General features: G+C 36.0%; 1 protein-coding gene across 1 annotated transcript; it reads left to right on the forward strand.

The window, feature by feature from the left end:
* Positions 1-6,233: 6,233 nt before the first annotated feature.
* LOC140233957 (adipocyte plasma membrane-associated protein-like) lies at positions 6,234-12,598 on the forward strand. The gene is made up of 8 exons (XM_072314075.1): positions 6,234-6,271; positions 6,788-6,903; positions 7,318-7,416; positions 8,842-8,958; positions 9,384-9,555; positions 10,199-10,333; positions 11,743-11,938; positions 12,395-12,598. The coding sequence occupies exons 1-8, from the start codon at positions 6,234-6,236 to the stop codon at positions 12,596-12,598; spliced, it is 1,077 nt and encodes a 358-aa protein (XP_072170176.1).
* Positions 12,599-19,396: the final 6,798 nt, after the last annotated feature.

Here is a 19,396-nt window from a genome sequence, read left to right on the forward strand (position 1 = left end):
AATCGGATTTAAATTTGGCGGTTTTTTGGCATTGCACTGTATATCGCCATTGACGCGCGCGCGGAATTTCAACTTTGACGGGCCCGTATGACGTCATATTGAGTCGGATTGACTTGAAACTTGGTAGAAACATTCTTTGACATTTCAGACATCCGATACGTGTGAAAAAACGGGAAATTTCTATTGCATATGAGCTGTGCGTGCGTATATGCGCGCGCGCGTACGCGTCCGTCGATTTTTTCTGAAATACTCCAAATGACCTGAAACGTGTGCAAAATAATTTTGAGCTCGATTGGAGCATGTTAAAATTTCAACGCGCGCGTACGCGCTCGTTAAATATGAACGTGACTAAATTTTATGAAATATATCAATAGAGCTTGACTTGAACTATATGATATGTAAATTTCATTGAGAAAATCCATTCCATTAATGAGATACGAATGTGAACGTGTTTTCAGATAATGACGTCATAGTGACGTCATGGTTGACTGATCACAGTGATACATTAGATCTGTCGTCCTTATGACGTGATACATTATGGTATCAGTTTAGAAGTGATAGGTGAATGACTTTTTGAGTTAACCTCTACACAACATTTGAGGAGAAAGAAATAAAGAAGAAGAAGAAAGAATCCGTACAGATACAATAGGTGATCCGAGAGGATACTCGGATCACCTAATAACAAAAATATTATAACTTTAATAGAAAAAAAAAGACACCCTAGACAAGCACTAAAAACAATTGAACCTGCAAGAAAGAATATGATGCCTTAAAGAAATAGGTAAATTATTTTTGCCGAATATGACATGTCTAGCATGAGCGTATATTTTTACTTCACTTGGATATTTTATTGTAGGTAATTAATGGATACTGCTGAGATACATTACGGTCAAAGTCTTGAGATTGGTAACTCATTCGTTGCTTCTACATTTAGGCTAACACAACAAACTCTGTCCCAGTTCAATTTATAATGCTCTTATGTGACAGGTCGTTGGATCTGAAGTCCGTTTTAGACCGTATTTGTCACTGCATAATATAGCTATGTTGTTTACACCTGTTTTGTTTTGCTTTTAGGCGTGTACCTACTTTTTGCTGATATCGCTGCACGTGTTTTATGTCATCATTGCTGTATCATTTTATTGTTGTTGTTGTTGTTGCTGTTGCTGGCGCTACTGCTTGTAAAATGTTACTTGTGTTACGAGGTAACCGAAGTGGAAGTGTCATCAAAATGTCACTCCACCGTCTTTACTTGTATAATATATAGTATTTTTCCTTTGCCAACATCAGCTGACTTTCATTTTGTCCAGGAAGTGCAATATGAAGAAATAATTATTACAATAAGGATGATTACGATGATTTGATCAACAAAAGGAAACAACATCGCGTATAATTTCTAAATTACTATAATCTAATCCTATCAGATGAATTATATGTCATATATTTTTGTTCAGATTATCAAAATTGTGATGAGTAAAATAATATGTTATTATTGTTTTGAAATTAGATCATTTTCATTTCCTGTTTCATTTTTCCCCTTTCCGTATATATAGTAGTACTATAATGGAAGAGTAAGATACCCTCACCGGAATTTGAGTTACTGGTACCAGCGCCTTTCGCCCTTCAGTGTCACGTGATACAAAAAGACTTCTCACAGTACATGATGGCTAATACCCATACATTGTCTCAATTGAAAGCAATTTTGTCTGAACTGAAAGCATTGGACACAGCAAATTTCTCCATCCAGCGGACACGGCCGGGGACACGGTGAGTGTACTAACTCAGATTTACGTGTGATTGTGTATCGAGATCTCTTATTCTTGCTCCGTCCGTTGACACAGGGAGGTGAGAGGAAATCCCTGGTCATACAGAGTTAAGTGTGTAAATTTGATAATCGCACATCGAGTGAAATGATTAAAGGAAATACACTTCACAATGATCTAGATAAACTGACGACAGAGTAAAAATGTCTTCGAATGGGTACATTATGTATCCATCCAGGCTCTGAAAGAAAAGGATGAAATCTTCACCATTCAAAAACAAAAGGTAATTTGTGTCAGCATAAGATGAAAGCTTATACACATCGTGCCAAACCCCGCATGATGCCTATAAAATACAAGGGCGGAGCATTCTAATCTTAGAGTATACATGACAATATTGAAAATCGTCTCTTTTCCAATCACTATCGCATGCTGTTTTTCAAATTCAATCATGGGTGACTTCTCTTCGAGAACGATTTGGCACAAGGTTGGCACTGTGGATTTTCATATTATGAGAATCTATCTTCTTACCTTAGAAACAAATTAATGATATTCATCAAAGACTTCAAACCTCCACTCAAGACTTACATTTTTCACCCGACATTCAATGACTAACTCATAGTAATGACCTAAACCAAACCAAACCAAACCAAAATCTTGGAAGAGTCTGCGACTTTGTATGTTTTTAAACAGATAAATGGCGCCATGAAAATGCTGTGAATCATCATCATTATCATTGTGTCAGTGGGAACGTCTCAGCTTCAACAACAATTAAACGATTTCATACAGTTTAAACTTTATTTGATGATTTCTGCTAATTTACTTAATCGTGCTGTGTGTTTTTAATGACACAAAACTTTAATTATACAATACTTCAAAAATTTAGAAGGGTGAATCGCATCTTTATCCTCGTTTCTTTTCAAATCGAATCCCTGGTTGTTATTTTACATGCTTCACACATTTACAGGGCAAGATATCAAGATGGCTGTATGGTGAGTATACTCGAATGTCCACTGTTATAGTTGGTGTGCTGGTTTCCCAGGGGTTTTATTCTCTGTCATGCAATGGACTCATTGCCAGGTAGGCCTACTTATAGTTTCATTTCTCTGTAGTCGACCGACTTAGGATGATTTCCTCAAACGCTTTCTGGCAAGGTTTGACCTTAACAACCTGAAAGCTTTTCCGAGGCTTGTTTCCTATAATAACCAATGAGCCAGTTTACGGTTACAATCTAAGAATGCCTACATAAGACCGGTCATTGCAGACCCACTTCAAAAATAAACCGTTTTTGTATAATCTATTACAATCGATTGTTTTTTTCCTATTGCCTAGTAATCACCTGCTCCCTCAAATCAAGTTCCATAGGCAGGAATTTACTTGGTTGTTGCTAGATAGGGCAAACCTTTGTCAAAATTTGTGGTTGTAAAGGGCATGTTTTTTTATGAACAAAGCATGCATAAGAATTTGAACACCCTTATTACCAAAACGCAATGAGTTCTAACGGAGGTATTTGAAAAAAAAAAAACAACAACAACAAAACAAACAAAACTGGATATGTTTGGTTTTATTCTATTTCTGCATTTTTTCAAATCACACATAACAAAAGAATACATAATTAACATTACACGACGTATAAGTCAGCACACTGCCTTACAAATTAATTCCAAGTACATATATATACATACACTGTGAACATGACAGTATTCAATGTATGAGACGTATAGCATATCAACATCACTCACAAAAAGAAAATGTTCAGAAGGGAATCGTGGAATTAAAACTTGTAAATTACGTAAATAATGATTGATTGTTCTTTCAGAATATGACATGTCGTTATGATAAACGAATTTCAGAAAAAAATTAAGCATTTTTTTAAATCTATTATAATATATTATAATAGAAATAAGCAAGAGACCGCGATCATAAGCAGCAGCTTCACATGGATCGAGGCCTCGGGGTAAAATTCGAAACTTAAATTCGATTTAAATTTACATAACTGTATAACGGACGTGTCTACAAAATAGAATCAGTAATCAAATCCAAAATATCATAGTAATTTGTGAGGTCAAAAATAAAAGGAAAATTCAAAATAGCTATCGTTTATTTATTTTCAACGGGCATTCTTTACCATGATACTGTGCTGCGGTGAGAGCTGTGCTGTATTGTGCATGCCATAAAATACAATTTTGTTAATTTAAAGGGATAGTACACTATTGGTGGAGATGAGAATTGGGCTTTTAACTTTTTGCGAAATACCAAAAAAGAAAAAAAAAACATTTATGATATAGTACAGAGCATACCATTTTAAGAGGAATTCAAAGTTTATTTGATGAAAATCGGGTTTGGAATGACTGAAACATCCAAAAACAAAGTAAAACAAAGCGATCGTGATAAAGTGTGGGTCCCACACTTTATTAGAATTACTCTTTTTTTTGGATATCTCAGCCATTTCAAAACCAATTTTCATAAAATAGACGTTGAATCCCTCATAGAATTACATGCTCTTTTATATTTCATAAGAGGTTTCTCATTATCTCACCAAAAAATGTTAGAAACCTGAAATTAGGTCTCAACCAGAACTATACGATCCTTTAACGTTTGGGCATATAATACGTTTGTGTCCAATGTATTTTTGTGTCATATACTTATCCGTTACATATTTCTGTTTACAACATCAATTTTAATATGCAGCAAATTACTAAACTCCTAATATACCGGTATAAATTATTTATGAATTAACATAAAAACCTCAAAAATTTGTATCAGTCATACATTATTATATATCGACAAAAGTTTTTTTTTTTTTTTATATAAGTGCCTTAGAAGAATAAATTTAGTGGTTGCCTTGATTTGCTCAGGGAGATTCTTCCAAACATCTGGTCAATGGTGTCTAATTGACTTGTGAGCTGTCATTAGGTTGGGATTGTGAAGGTGATAATCTTTGGAATGTCGAGTTGGGTAAGCGTGGACGCTGGAGTTCACAGTGAATAGGTTGTGGAACGAGGAAGGGAGGGTGTTGGATGTGTATTTGTACATGAATATTGCGCAAAGTATGAATATTGTTTATTCTCAGGGTTTTCAATTTAAAGAATAATGGTTCAGAGTTTACAGGAAAATGTGAGTTGGTGCAAATGCGGAGTGCTCTTTTTTGCAGAAGGTGAACTGATTGAATTTTTGTCTTGATAGAATATGCCCATACCATATTGCAGTATGTGATGTATGGTAAAATCAATGCATTATATAAAACAAAAAGAGACTTTTCTATCAAAAGATATTTCAGTTTGAACAATATACCCATGTTTCTTGATATAATACTAATTATATTGTTTATATGTTCATTCCAGGTAAGATTAACATCAATAATTACACCAAGAAATTTGGTAGAATTTTTTTTTTTTTACAAGGGGTAGCCCATCAATATATAAATTACATTCATTGAAAGAAAAATAAACATTTTTAAAATAAATGAAATTAGTTTTGTCAATATTCAAAAGTAATTTATTGCATTTAAACCAGAAGAAACTTTACATAATTCAAAATTAAGTGTGCGATAAAGAAACTTTATGTAAGAAACTTTATGTTTATGAAACATAAAGAAGAAAACATAAAAAAGAAACTTTATGTGTATGTAAAGAAACCTTACATAATTCAAAATTAAGTGTGCGGTCTAATCCATGAAAAAACTTTGTTATAAATTTTCATGTATGAATTGGTTTTACACCAGAATTTACAGGTGAGTGTGTGTGTGTGTGTGTGTTTTTTTCAACCAACTTAACAAAAAACAAAATTATGTATATTATCAAATCACATAAACTACAGACCAACATTAATCATGACTGCGTAAGCTTATCACATACTAGTATTGGAGTGATTTTTTAGAATCTAAGGGATATGATAAAGTTTGTCTTTATCATGAAATCGATGCGTATCCCTTGTGCTTATTTTCAGTCAAAGAATGAATTCTTCGAGTCTGCTGTGTGCATCAGTCGTCATACCATTGCTAGCTGTGATCCTCTACGCTATACTGGCTGAATCACCCATAGAACCGAGGGGATTCAGGTATAAACACTTTCTATTCTACCTTCAAATTTCTACTCTCTCTAAATATTATTCATGTATGCATATGCATTTACTTATATAAATGGTTGTTTAATTCATACAACGGTATATATGCTATAGATGTCCTGAAAATGAAAGTACATGTACAAAAAGTATAGTATAGGAGGAGACTCAACGGGTTGATGTTCGGAATCTTTTCCGAAGAATCCGTAATCCGAAAATGAAATAAGGTTCGTTATTCTGAAGGTTCGTTTATCCAAAAATGTTGTATGGCTCGTATATCCGAAATGTTAATTGTAAGGTTCGTTTATTCAAAAATGCTGTAAGATTCGTTGATCCGAAAATGAAATAAGGTTTGTTCTTCCGAAAATATAACAAGGTTCGTTATTTCGAAAATTGAATAATCTGTGGTGAAGAATGGCTCCCCCTGATGATGATGCAGAAGAGGGGGGAAGGTTGGCACTATACGGAGGAGGAGAAAATGCTTTTTTTTTTTTCTCATTAAAAATACAATTACAAAATGCAATTGAATTCCAATTCGTCAATTGTGCGTGCTTATGCTTGTCTGTCCGTGTATGTGTGTGTGTGTGGGGGGGGGGGGTGCATGGAATTTTCATTGGTATTCCATCATTTCAATTTCGGATTACCAAACCTTCGGACTAACGAACCTTATTTCATTTATGGATAAACAAACCTTTGGAAATAGGAAAAATCGAAATAACGAACTGTCAACGGACCCATCTATTACTTGCTCATTGCATTAAACATACTCTAGCAAATGCTTGGCGAAGGGAAACGAATGGCGTTGCAAAAAAAAAAAAAAAAAAGAACAAAAAAAAAAACACAAAGAGGAGATACAACAGAAGAGTTTAAAGGAGATTTTGTCAAAAAAATAAATAAATGACGTGCTCTTTCCAAAGACTCATTAACATACTTTATGGAAGAAGTCCCTACCCTTGATTCTAATACAGCTTGCCTGAAGCGAGACCATTTAGAGATGGGCTGTCTCCAAACGAAAAACTGCAGACTGGAACCAAGTTGTTTGACGGACAGCTGAGTGGACCTGAGTCTCTTTTGTATCATGAGGGTGAGTACTCATTATCAATTATTAAATCATGATATAGACCTAATCTCTGAACCTCGAAATATTTGGTCGCCTGTATTAAATGATATTGGAAGAAATCGAAATAGGAGCAAACAAGCTGCAAAATGTGCCACATGAGCAGCACATGGTTAACCTAAAATAGTTCATCAATTGTCGTAGTGATACGATTTCTACATTATACTGAGGTGCATCCGTTTGTATCATCATCATCTATCAAGATACACTTCTTCAACCGTAATGACAGAGATTCAAAACAGACATTTTTAGAAGAATATAATAATGTCAATGAGAGTGAAGACTTCATCTCACGAATTAGACATTTTGTCGGGATGCCAATTAATATCACCTAATCGTCTTCGTGTAACGTATAATGCCCTTGCATTAATTTCTTTTCAGGATATGTGTACACGGCCACCTATGACAGCAGAATCGTTCGATTAGACCTGCAGCATCTAACCTTGGAGCAAATAGTCTTTCTCGGGGAAGGCGAATGTGGTAAGCTGGTGCAACTTACAAATGTGTTGACGCTTTCACAATCGAATAGCAGGAAGTGAAACATAATCCACATGCAAACCCAAAGCTAAGATGGTGGTAGGGTTATGGCTGATGGATTTATTTACACCTCTGTATCGTTTCATATTTTTTTTCTTAAGGGTTTCTTTAGCTGAAACCAATGTTTATGGGAAGATGATCCCTACGAATGAATTATGCAACAGGAACTTTCAGTAAAAATCCATACTTTTGGAGTAGTTACAAAAACCACAAAAATATTGTACAAAAAGACATATATCTGATATATATCTGTTAGAGAATAAAATATAAGTATAAACATATAAACTATCATATATATATATAGGATGATGCGTCAAAATAGCAGCAAGGTATGTTTGTTTGTTTGTTTGTTCATTTTCCATCTGAGAAGATGGCTGGATAGCCCATATTCAGCTACATTAAGCTGGTCTTCCATGGGGTCCAGTTGAATGTGAGGTGGGACCACTTCACCGGGTTAAACACCCTGCTCTTTGCGATGAATGAATGAAGCGGGATCTTTTACGTGCATGAGTTGTTGCTCTCTCATACACGGGACCTCCATTTTATGTCCTATCCGAGGGACAGAGTGTTTTGCCTCTTGCTAGAGAGGACGGTATGCTTACACACAACATCGCAAGTATAACAGTTAATTCGTATATAAGAAAAATTATAGATAATGATTAACATTATGCTCAGAATTAAGAAGAAAATGCCGTGGAAACGTTGCCGCATTTAACATCATTGCACAGAAGAGTATTGCCTCAAAATTATATAGCTGATAGAGACAGGTTTATCTGTCTGGAATAATGGTATACCTTAAAGGGACTGTACAGTACTGGTAGAGGTGGGGATTCATGTTTTGAAAATTCTTAAGTGAGATAATGAGAAACCTCTTATGAAATATGAAAGAGCATGTAATTTTAAGAAGGATTCAACGTTTATTTGATGAAAATTGGTTTTCAAATGGCTGAGATATCAAAAAAAGTGATGATAATGAAAGGCGACAGGCCACAACTTTAATTATTAGGATCTCTTTGTTTCACCTTGTTTTTGGATATCTCGGCCATTTCAAAACCGATTTTCATCAAATAAACTTTTGATACCCCTAAGAATTGCATGCTCTTTGCCATCTCATAGAGTGGTTTCTGAATATCTCGCAAAGCGTTAAAAGCTAAATCCTCACCTCGACTAGAACTGTACACACCCTTTAAAGATGAATACATTGAAGCCACCTATAGAGAAATAGAGGTCTTCTTTTATCAGCATTAAACAGTTTGGCTCAATGACTGGTTCTTATCTGCTTAATATTGCGTATTCTGAGCACTTGACATACCTCTATAAGATTCAAAACTTATCAATATTCAATGTGTCTTCTCTATGACAACAAAGGAACACGTGAGGCCGAGTCTCGCTGCGGACGCCCTCTTGGACTGAGACTAGCCCCTGATGGCAACCTGCTCGTCATGGATGCCTACAAGGGTATCATACAGGTCAACCTTACTACAGGTAGGGCCTCCACCCCTCCACATTTAAGTCTGTATACCATTGAGAAAATAGAGTACCCTTCATGTCAACTTTTGACACAGAACTGTGGCATTGTGGACAAGACTCTTGACTTGATAGACTCAGAGGTCCCGAGTTCGAATCTTGTCAAGTGCCTACGTCCTTGGAGAAGATAATTTACCGACCACGCCCCTCTCGACCAGAATTTATAGCTGCACTATACCTCTTGGCAACGCTGGATAATAACAATAACAGAGTCCTCTGGTATAGCAGTGGCAACACCAAAGAGGCAACCCTGTATAGATAAGATCATATCCATTATCATTATTATCATTGTCATCTTTCAACACTTCATTGTACTCTTCCATATTATTAAAGGATTTATTCAAGGCTGACATCGGAATATTATCTTCTTTTTAACTTACCAGGAAATTCCGAGCTGATCATGTCATCGAAATTGTCCTTTGGGGGGTTTCCCGTTCGATATGGGAATGACCTCACCATAGCCGAAGATGGCACCATATACTTTACGGATTGCACGCAACGCTGGGAGAGAAAAACGTACCAATACAGCATTATGGAAGCTCAGGGTACTGGGCGGTACGTCGATATGTAGAATTACTCACTCGTTATTGGATAAATTGAAATATTTATAAAGAACTCCTCGTTCGATAATAGAAAGGGATTTCTGATATATTTTTCTCTCTCCGTATATGTGTTGTTGTTGTTGTTGTTGTTGTTGTGTGTGTGTGTGTGTGTGTGTGTGTGTGTGTGTGTGTGTGTGTGTGTGTAATTCCTCCAAACAAAAATATGTACACAACAATATCAAGGACTATTGCTATTGCGTAAAAGTGCACGAAGCAAATAAAGCTTGCTTGCTTTAAATTCAAATTCAAATTCAAACTAAATTTATTTCCAATATCACATTTTTGTTTCCGATGCAATTTCGATGAAGACAAACAAATAACGGATTGCAACAACATACTACAAACATATATATTATATGAAGTTATTCATTCAAAATAATTGTAAAAAGACGTAGTGTCCATTGTTTGTCTGCCCAAAGATCGATCAATGGTGCCCTCATCTTATCTTTCCTTTATCTCCCGGTTTCTCATGAATGGGGGGGGGGGGGGGGGGGGCTGTATACTCTTGCAAAAACTGATTGTCTATACTCTTGCAAAAACTGGTTGTCTTTAACTCCGATTTTCAACTTTCGGAATTCCACTTCCCCCTCTCACAGGTTGCTGTGGTTTAATCCTCTGACCAAGCTGAGAGGGGTGGCGCTATACAACCTCTTCTACCCGAATGGTGTTCAGCTCTCTCACGATGGCAGGTCTCTCCTCGTCTGTGAAACACGATTATTTAGGGTCATAAGGTAATGACTGTCAAGTTACAGTAATAATTTATACGTATGCGCGTGTGTGTGTGTGTGTGTGTGTGTGTGTGTGTGTGTGAGTTGTGCTGTGTTGTGTTGTGTGTACTGTTCGAGTAGGTCCATATATACTAGTACATACATGATAATTATGTGTGATAATTGTGTGCATCGTGTATATATATATATATATATATATATATATATATATATATAATTATATTTTGGCCTATATGTGTGTGTGTGTGTGTTTGTAAGCACCTTTTTATTTGTTTTGGAAGTGAGTACATCTTGCAGTGTTTGATAACTGTTCTATTTTAACAAGTCAGAATAGGATGATTTTAATAGCCTTCTCGCACCAAATCCAAGAAAAACATTAATCAGACACAACTTTTGATCGCTCCAGTCGTAACATTAATTCACTTCAATTTCAGTTCAATCATAGTTTATTTCCAATCAACGAAAATCAAAACATAGTACAAAATAACATGTCATGAAATAATATTGTTCAAACATTTGCAAAGGATTCATGTAGTATCCGAGAGAAATTATATAACAACATATATATATATATATATATATATATATAGTTATATACAATAACTAGGAGGAACAATGCATATATACTTGCGGAAAATAGAATCGTTTATGGAAAATAGTGATCCACTAAAAAGCAAAGCTTGTGGGACGTGGATCGCTAGATAAATAATGAGTAAATAATATATTATTCGAGGGTTTTTTATAACTACATGTATTGTATTTAATATAGATTAATTAAGTCATTTGCAAAGATATACATGTAGTTATATTGAGATGCGCAGGTCGGAAAAAATAAAAAATAAAATAGAATATCAGTGCTAATGCCCGGACACTGTTCACTGAATTTGCAAACCACGAGGTCTGAAAAACTCAATGGCTTTCAACACATTACGCAGATGTCACACTTTCTGATCCAAAAATTCATTTAATAGTCACCATCGATGGCTGATGAATGAGATATATATCCTGTTGGCGGCTGGAAAATAAGTCTAAAGGCATGGAAAAAAATGTAAAGAAGCACTGTTTATGTGGTATAATTCACTTCAGTAGGCCTACAGTTCAATGTAGGTAAGTATAGGTCTGTTCATACACCACACACACACACACACATACAGTATATTTTCAAGTGTATATTATGTTTGGCCAACATAATTAAACTTACTCAGTAAACAATAAAAGAAAATAACAAATACAATCTAAATGTATACTGCTGTCAGTCAAGACTGAACGGTAATTATTGCTGTCTTTACGTTTCTCTTTCCATTTTTCTTCCACCAACTGAATCAGTGAAAATTGGGACAACTAACTGAACTAAGTACCTTTAAGGATTTTTGCATGTACAAGTAAATATCCTTTTCAAATCCTTGTAAAAGGTATCATCTGACGGGCCCGCAAGAGGGAGAAACGGAGGTCTTCGTGGACAACCTGCCAGGGGTGCCGGACAACATTCGGCCGAGTCGCCGTGGCGGCTATTGGATTGGGCTCGCCTTCGTGGGAGGCAGGCTCGGTCCCTTACCCGTTTTCGACCTGCTGGCTCCGAGACCACATCTAAGGAAAATCATGGCAAAAGTGAGACATTTTTTTATACATACACTCAGTTTAAAGACGTGTAAATGGTGTCAGGCAGAGGGCAGAGTCAGAGCAGTGACAGTCATTTGCTTTGATGAATACATTGCCTTAAGGTGTACGACGATTAATCACTCTTTCCTTAAATAAATTTTTGCCAAGAAAAATAATTATAATGACAGTCAAACAATTTCAAAAAGCAGAAATTTATTTATTAACCTATGTCATCGTATAGTTGGATGTGATTGAAACTATAAGAATTTCTATACCGCAAAGGTATGGTGGAGGAGTTAGTGTATGATGATAGACATTATGGAATAGACAGAAATTCCTCTGTTGTTTACCCATGAAATAAAGTCATTACTGGGAATAAATATGTAAGTTTTTTTTCCAATAGAAAAGGCACACCAAGAGATTATAAACAACTCCGAACATCATCCAATTTACAATCTCTGACAGTTTGTAGATCCGGCTAGATTGATTCCGTACATTCCACGCTACGGGTTGGCAATCGAAGTATCGGCTGAGGGCGACATCATCCAAAGTCTTCACGATCCATCGGGAGATGTAGTCTCCTCTACCAGCGAAATTCTCGATATAAACGACACGACCACCCTCGTCGGCTCGTTCCATGCGCCATATCTACTTCAAGTGAATGACTAAACCAACTGGCATACTTACACGTCTCTGTGTGTGTGTGTGTGTGTGTGTGTGTGTGTGTGTGCGCGCGCGCGCGTGCGTGTTTGTATGTGTGTCTATGAATGTTAATGTATACGCATGTATATGTATGTATGTACATAATATGTATATAATTATTATACCAGGGAGGTGATTATACCATGATATACATTTTATGCATATATACACATGAATATAATATACATTTACAGTTAAACTCGCATAAGTCGATCTTCTCGGGACTGAGCAAAACACATCGACTTAGGCGAGTTTCGACTTGTACGTAAGTCGAAAAAAATCGACTTAAAGTTACACCACACGTACATATTATGTATAATGTACATGTATGTTGTCTACTCTGGAGCCGAGAGTTCGAGCGGTGTGCCCGATATTTGCCCTTCAGCAAGACACTTTATCCACATTGATGCAGGCCAGGCCTCCACACTAACTTTTATTTTGGTGGCCCCAAAATGATTGATTTTTATTTTTTTGGTGGCCCGAACAAAAAAAAAAAAAAAAAAGAAAAAAAGAAAAAAGCAAAACTAAATCGGTCCTACGTTCGGTCCGAAAGTTACCATTATTTATTTCTGATTGTAAAAGCAATCATCCACCATTTACAAGTATAGTCCATATTTTAACACCTTCCGGAGCCGAATGTTGCCGTTAATCATTTTCAAATGTAAAAACAAGCAACCGACATTCATTCTAGGATCTTACGGAGCTGAATATCATCCTTATTCATTTCCGAACGTGAAAGCAAACATCCGCTTTTTATTTCATCATCTAAATGAGCCGATTGATACCGTTAATCATTTCCAAATGTAAAAGAAACAATCTGTTACTTATTCTAGCATCGTACGGAGCAGAATATTACCGTTATTCGATCTCCAAATTCAAAAGCAAACACCCGACATTTATTTTATGATCGTAAGGAGCCGAATGTTACTGCTATCCACTTCCGAAAGTGTAATGAATCATCTGACATTTATTTTGGCATCTTCAGGAGTCGAATGTTACATGCTATTCACTTTCGAACGTAAAAGCGAACTTTCGGCAATTATTTCATCATCGTACTGAGTTGAATACCATAGTTATTCATTTCCGAACGCCAAAGCAAACATTCAACAATTTTATTTTAGCATCTTCCGGAGCTGAATGTTATTGCTATTTATTTTCGAACATAAAAGCAAACATAAGACATTCATTTTATCATCGGACGGAGTTGAATACTATTGTTATTCATTTCCGAACGTTAAAGCAAATATCAAACATTAACTTAACCATCAAACGCAGCTAAATGTTACCGTTATTCATTTCGAAATTTAAAAGCAAACATCCGACAGTTATTTAGCATCGTATGGAGAAGAATATTACTGCTGTTCACTTCCGAACGTAAAAACAATCATCTGACATTTATTTTAGCATCTTCTGGAGCCGAATGTTATTGCTATTTACTTTCGAAAGTAAAAGCAAACACCCGACATTTATCTCATCGTCGTACGAAGTTGATTATTATTGTTATTCATTTCCGAACGTCAAAGGGATAATTCGACATTTACTTTAGCATCTTCCGGAGCTGAATGTTAATGTTATTTACTTTCGAACGTAAAAGTAAACATCCGACATTTATTTCATCATCGTACGAAGTTGATTATTATTGTTATTCATTTCCGAACGTCAAAGGGATAATTCGACATTTACTTTAGCATCTTCCGGAGCTGAATGTAATTGTTATTTACTTTCGAACGTAAAAGTAAACATCCGGCATTTATTTTATCATCTTATGGAGTTGAATATCATTATTAAAAAAAAAATTTCATATCCGAACGTCAAAGCAAACATTCGACATTTATTTCAGCATCTTCCGGATACTTTTTTTTATCCTTATTCATTTCCGAACGCAAAATCAAATCTCTGACATTCCAAAAGTATAAGCAAACATCCGACATTTATTTTAGTATTATACGGAATCGAATATTACCGTTATTCATTTCCAAAATTAAAAGAGCAAACATCTGACATTTATTCAGCATCTTATGGAACCGATTGTTACCGCTTCATTTCCAAAACTGAAGGCAAACATTCGGCTTTTTTGGTGGCCCGGCGTGCGTTTTTGGTGACCCCGATCGCAAATTAACCATTCGCGAAATCGTGATTCGATTCGCGAAAAGACTCCGCTAAATATAAGGCATAGATCGCTACACTCGGCAGGGGCTACGTCGTCCTTTCACCAGGTCTCGTTACAAAACCAAAATCTCGCGTGAGTTCTTGCATTACCTATCGTTAATGTTAACGAAACATCGTTAATTTGCGCTAGGGATCGTTACTCATCGTTGCTACAAACGTTAATTTTCCCGATCGTTAGTTTGCGTTACTAACGATTCAGGTGAAACCGCTTGCGTTAATGAAACGTTAATGTTTATTTACGCAGTTTCTTTTGGTATATACTGTATGTAAACAAAAACTGGCGTCTCGTGATTTTGACAGTGATTTATTACACAATAAAATCTTAATCGACTTAGGCACAGTGAATTCAATGGTTTTTCCGTGAAAGTGTTCTTGGAATTTCATCGACTTAAGCGAGTATTCGACTTAAAAAATTCGACTTATGAGTGAATTAATACACGTAAGTGAATGGGGAAAAATCGGGACTTTTTAAAATTATCGACTTGCGCGATTATTCGACATATGCGATGTCGACTTAGGCGAGTTTAACTGTATATTCATAAATGGATCTAGAACCACCTGCGTGTAATATGCTAGAGAAGTAAGAGGGTAATATTGCTAGTAATAACTTCAGTGCAAAAAAAAAAAAAAATCATGTTTGGAGGTAAGAAGTGGTTATTGCTAATATTATTGTCAGCATGTCAAGTGACAGATAAGTTTATTTATTTCAGTCTTATCCCCGTGTTGTTACCTGGTCTATACACTGAGTTTAGATAGCGACTTGAAGTGTCAAATATCCCCTATTTCTGTATCACTATATATTTGGCCAGTTTCGATGAAACGTGTTGGCCCATCAGGAAATGATTGATACGATATGAACAAATGACGAAAAGAATTTATTATACCCCAAGTGTACTTTGTATATATTAGATGTGTTTTGCATTCAGTATTGTATGATGAAATGCAGAACCTTGAAACCAATCATTTCATTTCTTCTATTTCACATATTTCATCTTGTAAACAGCAAATTGCACAGGCTTATAGGCTTCGTGATTATTCAGGCCTTTCTGCTAAACCGTGAGAATATCGAAATAATGGTGTTTGCTCTTGGCATTTCGAAATGATGGTGTTTACTCTTGGCATTTCGAAATCAATTTGTAGAAAGGCGAATTTATGAATAAACTAACCTTTGGACTGTCATATTTCACGTACATTAATTTGTCTTGCATTTTGCTCTTTTATTCCAGTAGTTTTCTATTCACACGTAGGGCTGAAGAATTTGCTGTTCGAAAAAATTGAAGTTGTATAAGCGCTAAAGGAATTCACACAAATAATCACCCAAATCATCCAGATCCAGTATGCTAATCGACCTATATCTGAAGCCCCATGGGGTGTATGAGCACAATGCAATGCAGTGGACTGTGAAGATCGTGGGGAAATATTGATGATAACCCTGCATACGCCAGAATTTCATAATAAGCTCACGGAGAGCCTACATGGTGTACGGATGATCGTTACTGCCGTTGCGATGACGACCTGAGTGGGCGCGCATTGTTCCTGTCGTCTGCGTCGAACGAGTATAGGGTGCAGCAGCAAAGACAGTGTCATCCAACGGACATACAGTGTATTCCCAAATGCAAAACGTTCAACGACAGCTCATTTTGGTGTATTCACTGCAGATGTAGCTGCTCTTGAAGTATTGTGTGCCCATGTCTTTTAAGCATGTGCTCATTTGAAGGGGTAGGTAGTCGGTCCGAAAACAGCATGAGACAAACTATATAGGCAATTTCTCGTGTTATGAATATCTGTGGCACTCGTTCATCAAATCATCGTTCTAGCAGTAATGTGAATTGGGCATTTTCACTTTCATATTCGAATGAGTTGGAAATATAGTAACAATCAAAAAGATAAAAGTAAATCTAAAACATGTATAAACCTGAACTTAACTTCTCGTCACTGGTTCTGGAACACGGTCAAAATATTGTCGCTGATCTTTTTTGACACATTTTCCGAGAAGGAGGTGAGCTTTTAACAATTTTCTCTAGGTGAATAATTGAATCATGAAATAAAGATACATGTATATACAGTGTACATAGCTTTATATTATATTTTATATATATATATATATATATATTTAGGGCTCAACATTAGCGGTGGCCCTGTGGCCCGGAGACACTAGAAATTGACGTCGGGCTATCAAATTTCCAAAAAGCTTATCCTTTGGCTGATCGCGCAGCTGGAATTTAAATTGATTCGACTTGATTCTTTTTTTAAGGCCATCGTATATACATACATACATACATACATATACACACATATAAAGCAGGACAATTATACAATAAGTTTGTCAAAAGGAATACCCTACAGAGCACACCAATAGTTGAAGGCCTAATAAGTTTTTGTGACTCAGCCGGACGTGCTATGCCACTCCTCGAATGCCTGTTTTATATCATACATTTCACAGTATATTTCTATATAGAGCATAGATCTTTTCGGCTTTAAAACAATGTAAATGATTACGCGACCATAGCGTGGGGCAAAACAAAAACGAAAAAACAAACAAATCACAAAACAATAGCAAAGACGAAATAGATAAAGAGGGAAATAATCTAATAGTCCCATGAGTCACGTGTAATGCTATGTCAGTGAATAAATCAGTATATATATATATTGTTAGGCGTACTTGAAGCCCCTCAGCTTAGTAATTGAAATAGACATTACAGCACCCAAACCGAACAGGTCTGTACTGGTGATAGCTGTGATTGTACATTGCACTATCGATGTTGTTTGCTACACACTCTGTACAGCAAGATTTCTTTTTGGGATCACTCATTCAATGATTTTGCGCACGGGACCCAATATATACATGCGTTCATGACAGTGAGCGGTGTCGTCTGTTACACACACGGCTACGAAAATCATCGCCAACTCGCGGCTTCCCGAAGCAATTAGTCAATGTTGACAATCAATATCAAACTGTGGGGTGAAACGACTTCACTGTTTTCAGTGGTCATCGGTCATCTCTTTCTATGAGTGGTCAAAGCGTGTAGAGCATCAGTATTTGACCAGCATTTTTTCCGTCAATTAGCGACATGCTGTGGAATGATACTGACAAAGTAAGCAATCGATGTTGCTTCTAAGAAACTACAGTGTCTATTAGTTACTGAGAGTCTGGCTCATAAGTGCTACGTCGCCAAGCCAAGTGGTCACTTCAAAAATTTTAGGTAGACATTGGACTGTGTTTGTTGGCGGACATTAATGATCAAAGTTCATGATGAGCCGCCAGAATGCAACGATGATCTACTTTAGACCAGCAAAATGGAAGCTGGATCCGGCCACCTAAGATCAGGTAAGTTTCAGCGATAACGACTAAACTCAAGCAATCAGATTTGTAACTGTAATGATATAAATGTCATTGTGCAACATGAGTGGAATGCATGTTATGTCATGATAACAGTTGGTTCAAAAATATAAAACAAAAGTTGCTGAATAGAATCAGTCAAAAATCCAGCTTAAGTGAAACTTGTTTTTTAATTAAAGAGATGAAATGAACACAAAAAGACCTCATTCCGCCAGTCAATTAGCATTTTCCTGCATTATTTTTAATAAAATAAAATGGTCTTGGAAACTTTATATCTGAACTCGTTACGTGTAAGTCAAGTTTATTGATGTAACCTTGTTGAATTTTGCTTTGTAACACGAAATTTGACGGTGTGAGTTTGCAATAAGTCACTTTATCGGCACCAATTGCTGGTGTAATGTTTTTGTCAATCTACAAATTGCCCGGAAAGCAGATATGTTATGGCAGGTTCAATCCTACTGGTTTATTTTTCCGACATGTTTGTTAAAATGTAGATCAGCAGTTGCAATCTTACAAATACATTTTAGAGAGGGTGACAATTGATTAAACAAAATCAGCTAAAGCACGTCTTTATCCTTTTTTTTTAATTAATTTCTTCTTTAAGGTTTTTTTTTTTTTCAATTCAAGTTCATCTTCAACTTTCTACAGAACGTAACATACGCTTCGTCCTTTTTTGCGACAAAAGAGAAAAACGGCACATTGTGAAAGAAACAGATTTTGCGACAGCGAAACATAATATACATCTTTGTTATAACGACCCTCCGTTATTATCAATCATCGATGACCTTCTCTCATTGCATTCTGACCAAGTAAGTCAACAAATTATTGTACGAATTTTTTAATCCTTTTGAAACCAGAGTTAATGTAATTTTCCCCCAATGAGGTCTGGTTTCCATCTACTCGCGAACCTCACTGCTTGTATACCGAGCAATATTCTACTTTTTTGATATATTCGTAATCAAAGCAAGATTCAAGAGCAGTCATTATAATGACACAAATGCCCTAAGGAATTCTTGTGTCTGGTTTGCTAAAATTGTTTTTTTCTTTACTCTCTTACTAGCCGTTACTTTAGTTGATTTAAAACTAGCGTTCATTTATTGTCAGTGATTAAAATATTATCTTCAGTCCCTTCATATGAATGGCTGCTCAATCAATGTCGAGGAGAAACATGTATGTTGTAGCTCCATGATGTGAAATTGTGTACAATGTGAGTCCACTTCCTGTTTAAATATTATAGAATCTATTTTCTTGCATAC

The sequence above is a fragment of the Diadema setosum genome, chromosome 1 (assembly GCF_964275005.1).
Source record: "Diadema setosum chromosome 1, eeDiaSeto1, whole genome shotgun sequence".
Taxonomy (NCBI): Eukaryota; Metazoa; Echinodermata; class Echinoidea; order Diadematoida; family Diadematidae; genus Diadema; species Diadema setosum.